This window comes from Tupaia chinensis, unplaced genomic scaffold (genome assembly GCF_000334495.1).
Source record: "Tupaia chinensis unplaced genomic scaffold, TupChi_1.0 Scaffold000683_1, whole genome shotgun sequence".
NCBI classification, from domain to species: domain Eukaryota; kingdom Metazoa; phylum Chordata; class Mammalia; order Scandentia; family Tupaiidae; genus Tupaia; species Tupaia belangeri.
In genome coordinates, this window is record NW_006160206.1 from 1,486,877 (window position 1) to 1,501,123 (window position 14,247).

At 45.1% G+C, this 14,247-nt stretch overlaps 1 protein-coding gene and 1 long non-coding RNA gene across 2 annotated transcripts in view; one reads left to right on the forward strand and one right to left on the reverse strand.

Annotated features, from left to right (window-relative positions):
* LOC102490120 (uncharacterized) overlaps positions 1 to 5,812 on the reverse strand; it is a 23,691-nt gene extending 17,879 nt beyond the window's left edge. The window contains exons 1-2 of the long non-coding RNA XR_336274.2: positions 5,662 to 5,812; positions 4,842 to 4,869 (exon numbers count right to left, since the gene is read on the reverse strand). This is a non-coding gene — a long non-coding RNA (uncharacterized LOC102490120). The remainder of the gene's footprint in view (positions 1 to 4,841; positions 4,870 to 5,661) is intronic.
* Positions 5,813 to 6,637: 825 nt separating this feature from the next.
* On the forward strand, positions 6,638 to 8,088 carry PRLHR (prolactin releasing hormone receptor). The gene has a single exon (XM_006160406.1). The coding sequence runs from the start codon at positions 6,808 to 6,810 to the stop codon at positions 7,918 to 7,920; it is 1,113 nt and encodes a 370-aa protein (XP_006160468.1). The 5' UTR covers positions 6,638 to 6,807; the 3' UTR covers positions 7,921 to 8,088.
* Positions 8,089 to 14,247: the final 6,159 nt, after the last annotated feature.

Consider the following 14,247-nt stretch of genomic DNA (forward strand, 5'->3'; position numbering starts at 1 on the left):
TCTGAGATTCTATTTTCTGTATGATCTAGTCTGCTTTTAATACTTTCAAGGGAGATTTTGACTTCCGGTATTATAGCCTTCATCTCTAACAGTTCCATCTGGTTCTTCCGTAAAGTATGTGAAATTCCTCTCTTAGATCTTGCACGAATTTCCTCACCTCCTGGAACTCATCAGCTCCTTTCTCTCGCCTCTTCCGCAGTTCATTGTCTCTCTTCTCTTCCATCTCTTTTAGTTTCGTCCTTATGAATATTCTAAATTTTTTATCAGACATTTCTGTGATCTCCATTGAACTGTCTGTGGATGAAGAGTTATTCTTTTCCCTTGAAGGAGAGGTATTTTCTTGCTTTCTCATATTTCTGTGGCCCTGCGGTGATTTCTAGTCATCTGATGGATGATGTGTTTCTTCCTAATTCTTGAAGTTCAATCTGAGCATTCAGGGGTGTGCAGAAGGAGGTGATGTGGTATCTCTTTGCCATTCCGTTTTTATCCCTTTGTGCAGCAGATTCAGTGGATATTGAGGAGCTTGCTAACCCTAGTTTTTTGCTATAGGGTGCGTGCGCTCACCAGAAAGACAAAGAGAGACAGAGAGACAGAAGGTGAGAAATCACCCCCCGGGGGATGGCCACGCCACAATCCCTTCTCCTCTGTTCTCCTCTCAGGATCTTGGGCACTCATGTACACACACCCAGCGTGAGTTTTAAGCACCGGGTCCAGGACGTGAACCACAGTCGACTACATGGGAGTCCAGCGACATAGCCATTACGCTAACTGCTGGTCCCCAACCCTAATAGTATTTGGATGTTTGGCTATGGTTCCCTTAGATCCATCTAGAGACACAGTGAATGGAGACTGAGGACCAGAGTGATGAGATAAAAGAAAAAGAAAAGGAAACAGAGAGAGAGAAATAACAACAACAACAACAACAAAGAAACAGGGAGACAAAGAAAAAAATAACCAAAAAAATTTTTTTTATTAAAAGCGAAAAATAGGAAACCAAGCGGCGTGTGAGCATGCTGCATGAAATCACTAGTTCTCTGTAGCCATGGAGAAATCTTCTGAAGGCCTGCCCCTTGCTTTTTCTGGGTGGGAGGGGGAAAGGGGATTATTAACAAGATAAAGGCGGGGTTGAAAGCTGAGAAAATACTTTACCTTAAACAATTTTATAAAGGAAAGATTAAAAAAATGAGAAGACGGAGACAGAGGCAGACAGAGACAGAGAGAGAGACAGAGAGAAGGCTAGAGGTGCTCCCCTACCACTCAAGTTTGTAGGCTGGAGGCTGAATTATCAGTAGAAAGTCTTCATTTCTCTCTTTTCCCTGAAATCACTAGTTCTCCTATGACACAGCTTTGCTTAGAGAAGTTTTTTAAATAAGGGGGTATTCCAAAAGAATTAATAGAAAATGTATTATGAAACACAATACATGGATTTCAAAATGGAACTTGTACTTTAATTCCATCTTCCCACCATCTTTTTGAACTCCCTTTGTATTATATTTTATTTTAATTCTACAGAGTGATCACCTTTTCAATGCATGCTGGGGGGACAACTTTATGTTTGTGTGAAAATACCTCTTGCATCTATTTCTATAATATTGGGATAATAAAGAAACATGTCCAGAGTTGGTGTAGGAATAGTTGCTCAGGTTGATGCAAATGTGCCAATTAGTATGGACTGCTTGTGAGATCCCTCTGTTCTTCATCCCCTGATGGCTAACTCAAGGTCATATTTTAGTTCAGTGGGTAATTCATTTACAAATTATTAAGCTAAAAAATGAGTTATTGAAAGAAACAGTTATGAGATGTGTAAGTTTGAGAAGTATTGGAAATCAAGAGCTTCAGAAATTGTTAATTTATTGAAGCCTGGGGCTTATCAGTATTAAGATTGGGTTGCTAGATTAGTAGCACCCTGAATCATTTCCATAGTCCCTTTGGCTAGCCAACTCTGTTTCTGGAAAATTCTGGGCTAGTCGGTGAGCTCTTTGAGGGCAAAGTGTATGAGCCATCATGCCAGTTCTCATACTGTCTATCACAGGCTGCTCTCTGCCCTAGATGACCAGCCCTGTCATGGCCAGGCAGTGAGCTAGGGTGGTGACCAGAACTGGTGCATGGCTCAGCCTCGGGAGTCAAGGACATGCCTAGCTTTTGGAACTCACAGGTGACTGGCTTAGAAGACAAAACTCACTTCTGGGAGCTAACACACAGAGTGGTGGTCAAGGCACTGGACTCCCACATGACTGATCATGGTTCAAGTCCTGGACCTTTGCTTTCTCTCTCTCTCTCTCTCTGTCTCTTTCTTGTGAGTGCATGTGCCCTGTAGCAAATTAAAATTATAATAAATAAATAAATAATGCAAACAAACAAACAAACAAAAACAAAACCTCACTTCTGTAGGAGCTTCTGACATGCTATTGCCTGGGCTTAGACATGTTTCAAACAATTACTGTCTTTCCACTAGTAAAATAAAACTATCTCTAACGGTTTCCCCTATGTTTGGGCTAACTACAGTTATCAGCATGGGCCTAGCTAGCATACATTCTTCAGGCCCTATGATCAAGTTCCCTGGATCCCTGTCTGCAGTCCTTACTTCTGTCGTCTCTGTCTTCTGCTTTTCATATCACCTATTTCGTCATTAGCAAAGATAATATTCTGAAGTTCATATGGCCCAAGGTTTTGTATTCTACATGGGATAGAAGCAATGGACATTTTGGGTGAGGCATACAGATCTATTTAACTTAAACATGGTAAGGTTAGGGTCATAACTGAAATTTCTAGAGCTCCCTTAAGTAAACCATTGGAGAGGGTCTCTGTATTTATGCAATCCCATTTGAACCTTGTATTTCATTTATAGACAGTAAAATGTTATAGATAGGCAGTTTGACTCCAGATTCAGGTAGATCTAAGTTGATTCTTGCCCCTGCTTATTAGCTGTGGCATTATGGTTAGTTATTTAGCTTTGAAAAATCAGTTTCCTCATTTGAAAAATGGATATGATTATTTTTGAGGGGGATCAAGTGAAAGAATGTATATGAAGTACTTAATATAGTGCCTGGCATACATACAGCCATCAATAAATGGTAGCTTTTTATTCATTCAATCAAAAGAAATATATTGAGTATCTGATAGGCATGTTTAAGTTGAAGATTATGAAAGGGAAAACTCTTCGAGGACAGCATAATCTTTAAGTTAAGTCTTATAGGACATGAAGAATATGAACGTGTAGAGTTGAGTAGGGATGAAGCAACTGACATTCTGGAGAAAGAAAATAAACCCTAGGAGAGGTATTGGACTGGAATGGTGAGGATATGCGAGCATCCAACAAAGTGAGACCTGAGTAGAGGGAGTGAAATGGATAGAAGTAGGAAACCAGAGCCAGAGAGAGAGAGTCAGCGTGGTCTTGCATGCTGGTTGGATGCCATGTTATATACGGTTTGATGGGCTCCTTTAGTTTGATGGGCTATTGAAGACTGTTGGAGAATGGGAGGTAACAACAGTCCTTAGCTTACTATGTACTGTGTCAAATATTACCTTTTCTTTATTTGTCCTAAAGAATTTTTGTTTACCTCTTATCTCTCAGGCATCTAGAGCACCAGTAGTGTAGGAAAGTCTGAACATTAGTATGGTTTAATCTAATGTATTGGCTGAGAGGGGGACTAGCTTTAAGTCCACCAAAGACCAGATGGAATAAAGATCTAAACTGGCTCTTCTATACCAAGATATTCATTTCCTTTCCACATTGCAAATATCGATAACACAAAAATTCTTACTAAACTTGATCTGGAACTGGATGAATGAACAACTCTCTTCTCTAGAGGATGTCCCAATATCTAACATTCAAATTTGCATAGCTTCTAGTTTTTTGTTAACAAGATTGTTTTCTTATTCTTACTTTTACATATCAGTGATATTGATCAGAGTGAGGATTCTAGTTATGAGGCCTAACAATAACCCAAATCCCTTTTCATCTAACTACAAATTTCCCTGGTTAAGATATTTTAGTGTTTAAGGCCCTGGACACTCCCACATGGCTGACCATGGTTCAAGTCCTGGACCTGGTGGCTTGCTTTCTCACTTTCCCTTTCTCTCTCAATCAACTCTCAGGTCAACCTAAAATAAATGAATAAATAAAATAAAATAAAATAAAATAAAAGATATTTTGAAGCAGGGCCAGCAGGTAGTGTGGTGGTTAAGGCTCTGGACTTCCACATGACTGACTGCAGTTCAATTTCCAGACCTGGTGGCTTGCTTTCTCAATTTCCCTCTCTCTTTTCCTCTCTTTCTGTCTCTCTCTGGTGAGTGCATGTGCCCTGTAGCAAATTTAAAAATAATAAAAAATAAATAAATAGTTCTTTAAAACAAGATTTTAAAAAGTTATTTATCATCATCGTTTTTTATTTTTTATTTGACCAGAGAGAGAGAGAGAGAGAGAGAGAAAGGGAAAGTGAGTCACTAGGTCCAGGACTTGAACCATGGTCAACCATATGAAAACGTATTTTGAAACAAAAGAGTGCCTCTGTTCTTCTGTACACACAACCCTGCTGGTGAACATGATGAGATAAATTACTGGGTAACAGATTAGGTAGGCTCAGATTATATCTTATCCAGAACTTGGTAGGTTTTGTTTGTTTTTTTTGATATACTGGTTATAGCCAATTTGATTATATCTCAGGGCGTGTGGGTTTAAGATGGTTACAGATGCATAAAGTGGATTGCTTTTATTCCAATGTTGACTGTTCCTCCTGTATGGGTGACTCATTTGAATTTGGAGGGTTGAATAATTTGCTACTTCTTTCCAGTCTAACTGGGATATTGGTAACCACAGAAGACAAAGTACAAAGACTTACCAAAGAGGGGACAACGAAGCTCCATTCTCTGGAAAAGGGAAATGAAAGGGGAAGAGATAGCCTTTGAGGAAGGGGATTACAAAGCTCCCCTCCCCAGCTCTCAGTCCTCTTCTTGTGCCAGGTGAATTTGCCTTTCAATAGCTACTTCACAGGAAAGATTTAATACAACTTTTAAGTTTCTCAAATGTTTGTTACTTCATTATCCTAACTGAAATTTATAGTTATTAGTATTAAAACTTTTTTATTCTTTAAAATTTTTTTATTTTTTATTATTATCATAATCTTCTTATTAGAACATTTTAAAAAAATCCTGGGGGCACCAGGTGGCCTAGTCGTTAAGGTGACCCACGTGGTCAAGCTTGGTTGGAGTCCTGGACCCGGGCTTGAAACTCACGCTGGGCACGTGTGTGCATATGCCCCCAATCCCAAGAGGAGTCAAAATTCTGAGAGAATGAAGGAGGGGATTGTGGCATGGCCATCCCCCTTGGGTGGCCATTTCTCGTTTTCTGTCTCTCTGGCAAGCGCACGTGCCCTATAGCAAAACTCACTTTTAAAAAAATCCTAAAATTATGTTAGGAGGCCAGTACGTGTATATTCAAGGAGGGCGAGGGTAGAGTCCCAGTCTAGGAACTTAACTTTCTGTATTGGAGAGCAGGAGGTACAGGGTAGGTCATGGCAGATGAGAGAGATTGAGAGAGAGCGAGAGAGACACTGTAAGGGGCTGTGGGCTGAAGCACTGAAATATGCCTGTGTAGGGTAAGGGGCAGAGGGCTGCGTTTTCTGACCCAGGAAGGTAAGATGACATCGTTCTTGGCCCTACCTGCAGTGACCTTAACAGCAGCACAAGTCACCAACCTTCCTGCGTCCCGACCCCTTCCCCCTCCCTCCAGGTCCAGGCTCCTATGCTTCTAGGCCACGCCCTCCTCCCCGACGCGGAGCGCGCCAGGCCATCAGGAGCTGTCCACGGTGTCCAACCGTCATCTGACTCGTGCCGCCGGACGGCCCGTTGCTTAGGCAAAGGGCTCAGAGGGTCCGCGTGAGGGCGAGGTCCGAAAGGTTCGTGATGAGCTCGAGCTCTGCATTCTGAATTCCTGCCGGGACTCTGTCAGCCGCAGCAGAACGCTAGCTGGATCCAGCACTTAGAGATCGGGCCATCACGTCTCTCCCACGCGCCCCGTGGTGCATCCCAATCTCTCACCCCGAGTCCTCCCCTGCTCCTTCCCTCTTGGGATTGCACCAGGTCGTCCCGACAGCCTGACGTTTCATGCCCCTCCTCTGCCTTCGTTTTTGCACGCTTCCCCGGGGCGGGACTCTCCAGAGGCGCTGCAAGCTCCCGCAGTAGAGAGTCCTCCTGGACACTCTGGCCCTGGCTGGCCGGCCCCTCCTCCCGTTGCTAGTTTCCATCCTCCCCACGATGTCCTCCTTGCTAATTCTCCAGGCACCTAGTCGGGCAGTGCACGCTCCGCCCCCATCTTCCATACAAGGGAGCTCTGGAGTGGGGGGCGGGGCGCAGGGGAGGCGCTCCCAACCTATCTCAAAAGCTGCTAGCCCACTGGGAACCCCTGGATCAGTTCAGCTCCGCAGAGAAGCGAGAAGCCTGTGCAGCCGTCGCAGGAGGAGGATCGCTAGGTGCAGCAGAAATTCTGCCCCTCCGGTCCCAGAGTGCTTTCCCGCCTGCCAAGCCCCACTCACAGGTAGGACTGCGCCCCCGGTCTGACCTGCATGAACCGCGACGGTTGTCAGTGGAGTAGGAGAGACGTTTAAATAACTGGCGCATGTCTAACCAAGCTCCTGTTTGTTTTAAAGCAGTAGGGGGACAGCACTTTTAATGCATTTACTTTTGCGCTGTGGCCAGCTATTCCAAAGGGAGGACTTCAGTGCTTGGGGGTAGGGGGTGAGGCTGCTATGGGAGGGGAGGATGGAGAATAGGAAGTGACAGACTTTGATTGTCTTTGGACAGGCAGCCATGGCCTCACGGCCCACTCGGGACCCCGCGGTCCCTGACTTATTTTCGGAGCTGCCGCCCGCAGTTACAACTCCGGCCAACCAGAGTGGAGAGGCCTCAGCGGCCAATGGGTCGGCGGCCAGCCCGGGCGCTCAGGCCGCCACGCCCTTCCAGAGCCTGCAGCTGGTGCACCAGCTCAAGGGGCTGATCGTTCTGCTCTACAGCGTCGTGGTGGTCGTGGGGCTGGTGGGCAACTGCCTGCTGGTGCTGGTGATCGCACGGGTGCGCCGGCTGCACAACGTGACCAACTTCCTCATCGGCAACCTGGCCTTGTCCGATGTGCTCATGTGCGCCGCCTGCGTGCCGCTCACCCTGGCCTACGCCTTCGAGCCGCGCGGCTGGGTGTTCGGCGGCGGCCTGTGCCACCTGGTCTTCTTCCTGCAGCCGGTCACCGTCTATGTGTCGGTGTTCACTCTCACCACCATCGCGGTGGACCGTTACGTCGTGCTGGTGCACCCGCTGCGCAGGCGCATCTCGCTGCGCCTCAGCGCTTACGCCGTACTGGCCATCTGGGCGCTGTCCGCGGTGCTGGCGCTGCCCGCGGCCGTGCACACCTACCACGTCGAGCTCAAGCCACACGACGTGCGCCTCTGTGAGGAGTTCTGGGGCTCCCAGGAACGCCAGCGCCAGCTCTACGCCTGGGGACTGCTGCTCGTCACCTACCTGCTCCCCCTGCTGGTCATCCTCTTGTCTTATGTCCGGGTGTCGGTGAAGCTTAGAAACCGCGTGGTGCCGGGCTGCGTGACCCAGAGCCAGGCCGACTGGGATCGCGCGCGGCGCCGCCGCACTTTCTGCTTGCTGGTGGTGGTGGTGGTGGTGTTCGCGGTCTGCTGGCTGCCGCTGCACATCTTCAACCTGCTGCGAGACCTCGACCCGCGCGCCATCGACCCCTACGCCTTCGGGCTGGTGCAGCTGCTCTGTCACTGGCTCGCCATGAGTTCAGCCTGCTACAACCCATTCATCTATGCCTGGCTGCACGACAGCTTCCGCGAGGAGCTGAGAAAGCTGTTGCTGGCCTGGCCTCGCAAGATTGCGCCACATGGCCAGAGCATGACCGTCAGCGTGGTCATTTGATGCCACTGTGCCAAGTCTTGGCTGGGGCGTTCCATCTCCACTGGCTTCCGAGGATGCCAGCTGAGGTGGGACTGGAGCGCCAGAGCTGAGCTCACACAGGGCAAAATTTCCAGCCCAGTCCACTTGTCCATCCGCCTGTTTTGTGCTTGTGTCTTTGTAAAACGTTAAGTGGGCTTTCGTGAGAGTTTTGTTCTTTCCTTGAATGAGGTCAGGGAGAGGGAGAATTTACTATTTCTTCCTTACACCTTTGAAGGACACAGCTCATTCTCTCAGAAAAGCAAAACAAAACGAAAATGAAAAGGGTATCTTCCCCGTTTTCCATTGTGATGGCTCAGTTGTGAGATGAAGGATCAGTATGGGTCAGATTTAAAGTGACTATGTTGGGGTGGCGAAATTTTTCTGTTTGCCTTTCTACAAGGACCCAGCTGAGGTATAACGCTGCTATTGTTTAGTCAATTCAAACTGGAATTTCAAGGAGTTCAGGTAAATATGTGTTGCAGATCTACATGTAGGATTTCAGCATTCCTGAATAAGACCTTTATACACCAAGAGGGCTTTAGGTTTAAAAATCACTGGACTTTATCATACAGAAACTCTTACAAACCACCTTTCCAAAGGTCGTCCTTTTGTTTTCCCTCCTCCTTAATACTCAACGACTACTTAAAAGTGATGGGATAGGCAATGAAGAGATAGTAATAGAGACAGATAAAGAGGACAAGGACCAATTCCTTTAATGGGACACACATACAGATATGGACAGTCTGATATGCATAAGGACAGACATCCTGTGTGTGCATGTGTGAGGGGGTTCACATCCAGTATGTGCCACAAGGCAGGCACTAAAATATTTGATTTTCTAGATACTCAGGGTAGATCGTGTGCCATAGCATTCTCTTGCATTCTTTCATTGCTCAATTTTAACAGATCAACAGCTGTCATCTGACTACTTAGCACCTGCTCCGTGGTGACACGTGAACTTTATCAACCTAGACCATAAGAACTCAGAGAAGTTTATTGACAGACAGAACAGAAAAATATACTGCTACCCACGAGGTGCATATATCAAACACTGATTACCTCCAGGGTTATGAGAACAGGTGAAGACTGTTGGACATGGTACCAGGCTGACAGTCATCATCTTGACTTCCTGAGGATTCTGTAAATGAGGACAAGTGCCCTGGGACAAGGGTCTCCACGGTGAATGCTGGAACAGCAATTGAGACAGTGAGAGCAGGAGCCTTGGGAAATGACACACACTATGCAGCTGTCACATCAGCTCCCGTGGAACACATGGCATGAAATAGCGTCTTCAGTAACTCGGTCACCGTCTGTGAGACTCTAGTACTTCCGCAGCTCACTAAACAGAAGAATCACTGTTTCCCCTCCTCATGCTTGTTTTGTTCTGAGAAATGAGTTCATTCACTCATCAAAGTATGCCCTAAAAGGAAAAAAGAGGATGACAAAGACGAAATCCTATTACACAAATGTCAACAGTAACACTAGGAGAGCATTTGGGGTTGGGCTAGTTAGCTATGGGCGTCTTTAGTAAGCATACGGCTAGACATTTTGCAGCATGGGGAGGGGCAGGGGAAGATGGTTTGGGAGAAAGGAAAGGATGTATTGAGATGGAAGACGCAAGTTGTTACCCTTGGCAATGGCATCAAATTGACTTTGAACTTCGTCTATGGGTTGGAGAAGGAAGAACCTGTGCTCTAACCACGTGGCCCACCCCCACAGCATTATGTCACAGCATTGTGACTCCTGCCCCAAGCAAGCTCATCTCCCAAGCAACCCAAGGACTGGTTCCTGTGCTCCTAGCAGCTCTATTACTTGGGAGGTTCTTGGACAGACAGTTCCCATTTCCTTAGAGCATCCTTTGGATGGATATGTGCGGAGAGTATGGGGAATGGTGGAGCGAGTGAGATCAGTTGGGGAGGTATTTGAGTAGTTGTTGTTTCTTTGTTGGAAGATTTAAAGTACTGTTTCACAGTCCTAGTTGCTTCTAGAATCACCTGGGAAGTTTTCAGGTGATTTTAAACACTTTTCTAGACCCTACTCCTAGAGAGTCTAATTGCTTTGAGATGGGACCCAGACATCAGCATTTTCAAAGCACTTTAGGTGGTTTTAATGTGCATCTAATGTTGGGCACCTTAATAATGATTTCTCTTCTAATGAATTGGAGAAATACGTGATTGAAGGTTCAATTGAACCTACCAAAGGTGTTAAGAACTTGGAGTTGGGGCCAGCTGGTGCTGTGCTGGTTAAGGTGGCTGAATGCCCCATGGCAGACTTCACAGTTTGAGTCCCAGAACCCAGTGGCTTGAAAAATAGGCTGGGTATATGTGTGTGTGCCCAAAATCCCCAAAGGGAAATGGATGGGAAGGGATTGTGGTATAACCACTCTCCCTGGGGAGTGCTTTCTTTCTCTTTCTTTCTCTCTCTCGAGTGCATGTGTCTGCTAGCAAATTTAAAAAAAAAAAAGAATTTAGGGTCAAATTTGATGGTGCATTAGATGGCATTGACTCTTTTAGTCTTTAGAGAATACCTGATCAATCACATTGATTGATCATGTGTGCATCACTGTATGAGTTCTATCTAAGCTTTAAAACAAAATTTTGCCAGCGAGCATGTACACTTGCTAGGGAGAGACAGAGAGACTGAGAAGGAGAGGAAGAAAACATCCCCTAGTGGAGTGTTGCCTGCTATGATCCCTTCTCCATTCCTCCATCATGCTGGGATTTTGGGCACACAGACATACACACCCTGTGTGTTTCTCAAGCCTCCAGGGTCAGGATTCAAACCTCAGTATTGGCCATGTGAGATCTAGCTTCCTTAACTACTAGGCCGCAGGGTTGGCTCAAGTCCTATCTAAACTGATTAGAAAAATCATTCAACTTAAGGTCAATTGCATTATGAAGTTATACACCAGGAATGACTTCAAATCTTGGCTGTCAGAGTGATTAAAAAAATTAATGTTTTCCTGGTTAGCTTGATTTAAATCTGTGTCAATTGCAAAAAGAAAATGTCCTCATTAGCTATTTAAAAAATTGTTACCAATTTCTGTCATGCCTACAACTTAATATTTTAGACAGTTGTAGATTTTATGGAGTGGCTACAGAGGTTTGAGAATTATGCTTTTCATCAACTTCTTTACAGATTGTGAAAATTAGCAACTGAACAGAAACTAATTCATTCCTATCCTATCTGAAATCTATTTGACTAGTTTGTGAAAAAAAATTTCTCAGAGGCAAGTCCCATTGGAAATTTACATTGGATTGTAGATATAAAATATTATTTTCAGGAGCAGCAGGTAGTGTGGTGGTTAAGGTGCTGGACTCCCACAAGGCTGATAGTTCGAGCCCCAGACCTGGTAGCTTGAAACTCAAGCTGGGTGTGTGTGTGTGTGCATGCCCAAAGTCCCGAGAGGAGAATGGAGAAGGGACTGTGGCATGGCCATCCCCCTGGGTGTGTGTGTGTGTGTCTTTGTGTGTGTGTGTGATTTCTCATTTTCTGTCTCTCTCTCTCTCTCTCCGTCTGATGAGCACACACACGCTATAGCAAAAATCTCTCCCCCGCCAAAAAAATATTATTTTAGTCCTGTGCCACTTAATGATGGGGATATGTTCTGAGAAATGCATTGTCCAGTGATTCTGTCATCGTGTGAACATCATAGAGTGTACTTACAGAAACCTAGAGGGTATAGCCTACTCAACACCTAGACTGCTGGATTGTCAGAAAAGTTCTGACACATTTTTGCCTAGAACAAACAAACGAACAAACAAACAACCGGAAAAATACAACATGACTTTGCAGATGACCTAATACATGGTATAACCTACTGTAATTTGTATGGTCCCCTATCATATACTTATGTGGTCTATTGTTGACTGAAATGTTGTCATGTGGCATCTGACAATAATTCGCTTTGGTTAATATCAAGCATCAGAGATGTGTACCCTGCAAGGAGTCAAACAGGCAGGAAAGCTGGGAACTGAGCCAGCCTGCTTCTTGGCAGGCACCCTTCCCAAGCCTGTCAGAAGGTTCTGTAATCCTCTTTGCAAGTAGTGTCACCAGGTCTTACTTTTGGCAGCCAATCAATAGATTTATCTCACTAAATCAGCAGAGGAATGTTTCAATATGTGTTGGCAACAGTTACCTGGAAATAGCAACTGAGAGTTGCTGAGGTTAACAATATGTCAGTGATGGAACCTTTCTGAATTTTCTGTTCTTGTGGATTTTCCGTCTGCTTCTTTATCTAAGCTAAATTCCAGGTCTATTGGCTAGTCAACCACCTCTGTCCTGTGGATTTCCCAGTACCTCTAAAATGCCACTTAAAATGAATGTATGCAAACCTTCTTGAACACCTAGCCACCTTTCAAATGCCTACATGGAACTGACCTCAAGGGATCTAGGCAAGAGAGTAGCTAGGTTAGAAGTGGGAGTGAACACAGAATGCACTTCTCACAGACTAGAGGTTAGGAGTGCCTTCATTCCCCAAGGCAGGTCCCTAACTGGTTTAGCTCTGTGCATTGATGTCTTTGCTACACATGTAAGCTGCATCTGCTACTGAGTCACTGTGTGAAGCTTGTCAGGCTGGAGCCTATACTGTCACATTGTGGGTGCTCAATAAATATCAAATTAGTTGCATCGTCTCCACCTGTGGGATTAATAAACCAAGCCAGTTATACACATGGTATAACTCCATAACCTCAGGATGACTGGGGTCGAAGCAAGGATAAACCACACCAAGGGAAACACGCTACTCAAGCAGGAATTGTCAGTTCGACTAATCCTAGAGATGAAATGTTCACTTTGGGTCTTCTATAACCCTTTTGTCTCCAACCTCAGTAATGCCAACTTTTTCATCCATAGCATCGGGTTCTGTACTAAAACTGGATGTGTCAAAATTCACTAGTCCATCAAAATGAGAACAGAGAATTTTATACTTAATTTTTATACCATCACAAATCTGGATAATTATTTAAATATTGACATTTAATCACCCATTTCTCACATATAACCAGGGAAATTCTAGAACTATCCAACATGAGGGCCTATAAACAAACTCCAAAACATTCATGATGGAATCACAAACACGATCTCCCAGTGCCTCTAAAACTCCACTTAAAATGGATTTATGCAAACCTTTTCAGGGATTCATTTATCTTGCAAAGTGAGATAAATTAGTATACAGATGTTGAGAATGTAAAATATTTATTTGGATCAGATGAGAGTTGCAATCTTGATTTGAACATTCCCAATCGATCTTTGGAAGCAGAAGGCCTTAGTTGAAAACTGAATTACGTACTTCTAATAGATATTTCAATAGTTCCTTTTTGTTTTTCAAATCAGTACCTCTCATTCCCCACTCTTTCTCTGTTCTGCCTTTCTTTCTTGATCCTTTTCCTTATTACCTATAAAATGACCCCTCTCTGAAGCCCCTTCCATCCCAGCGAAGGGGGGTGGGGTGGGATTCAAGTATCTATCTTTCGGTGAGCCCTTACTAGGTGAATAATGGTGGAAAGAAGCTCCGGGTAATTTTATTGCAGGAGGCAGGCTATGCCGAGCTTGTTGAGGGCCCAGCTACTTGTACTCACCACCCCCCACGCCCCCCCACAGAGGGGTCTTACAGCTCACACAGTTAGGCATTTACAGACAAGCTCCAGGCCGAGGTGAGTAACGGGTTTACTCAGAATCCCCACCCGGCCTTCAACCCGATACATCTCACAGCTAGCTCTCTGGAGGAGCCCAACAATAAAAGGTCAGATGTGTTTCGTTTGACGTGTGCTGCTGGAGCTAAGGACTCTGAGCCAGGAAAAGTAAAGGACACACAGTCGCTGCTGTTCAGCATTCCCTCACAGACTCTTCTTCTTGACTTGTCTATAACCAAATGCCCTTGTTCCAGAACCTATCTCCTCTTTTTAAGGACATCCGACAATGCATAGAAAATTATATTGCCGCCTTCTCATGCCCCACCCTTATTGCCAAATAATGAAAAACAAAAATCCTTTTGACATAAAAAATTCACGACTCCAGGTTTGAATTCTAGGTCAGACATCAAACCTGGCTTTTCTTTCCAGCCCAGAACACTACGATCATCCTTGGGTCTTCACCCTAGGAGGGTGACCCAGGCCCCTGAGAGTGCCGTCAGGTACGCTGGCCTGGCCAGAGCGGTGTGCCCACAGACATTCCTTTGAAGAGACAATCCTTTTGAAGGTACTGAAGCCCTTTGAAGGGCAAAGCCTGGGCACACTGACCTCGTTATTCAAAAGAGGACTCATGAGCAGTGGCAGGTGAGACTGGACATTTGTGAGCACCTCCAATGGC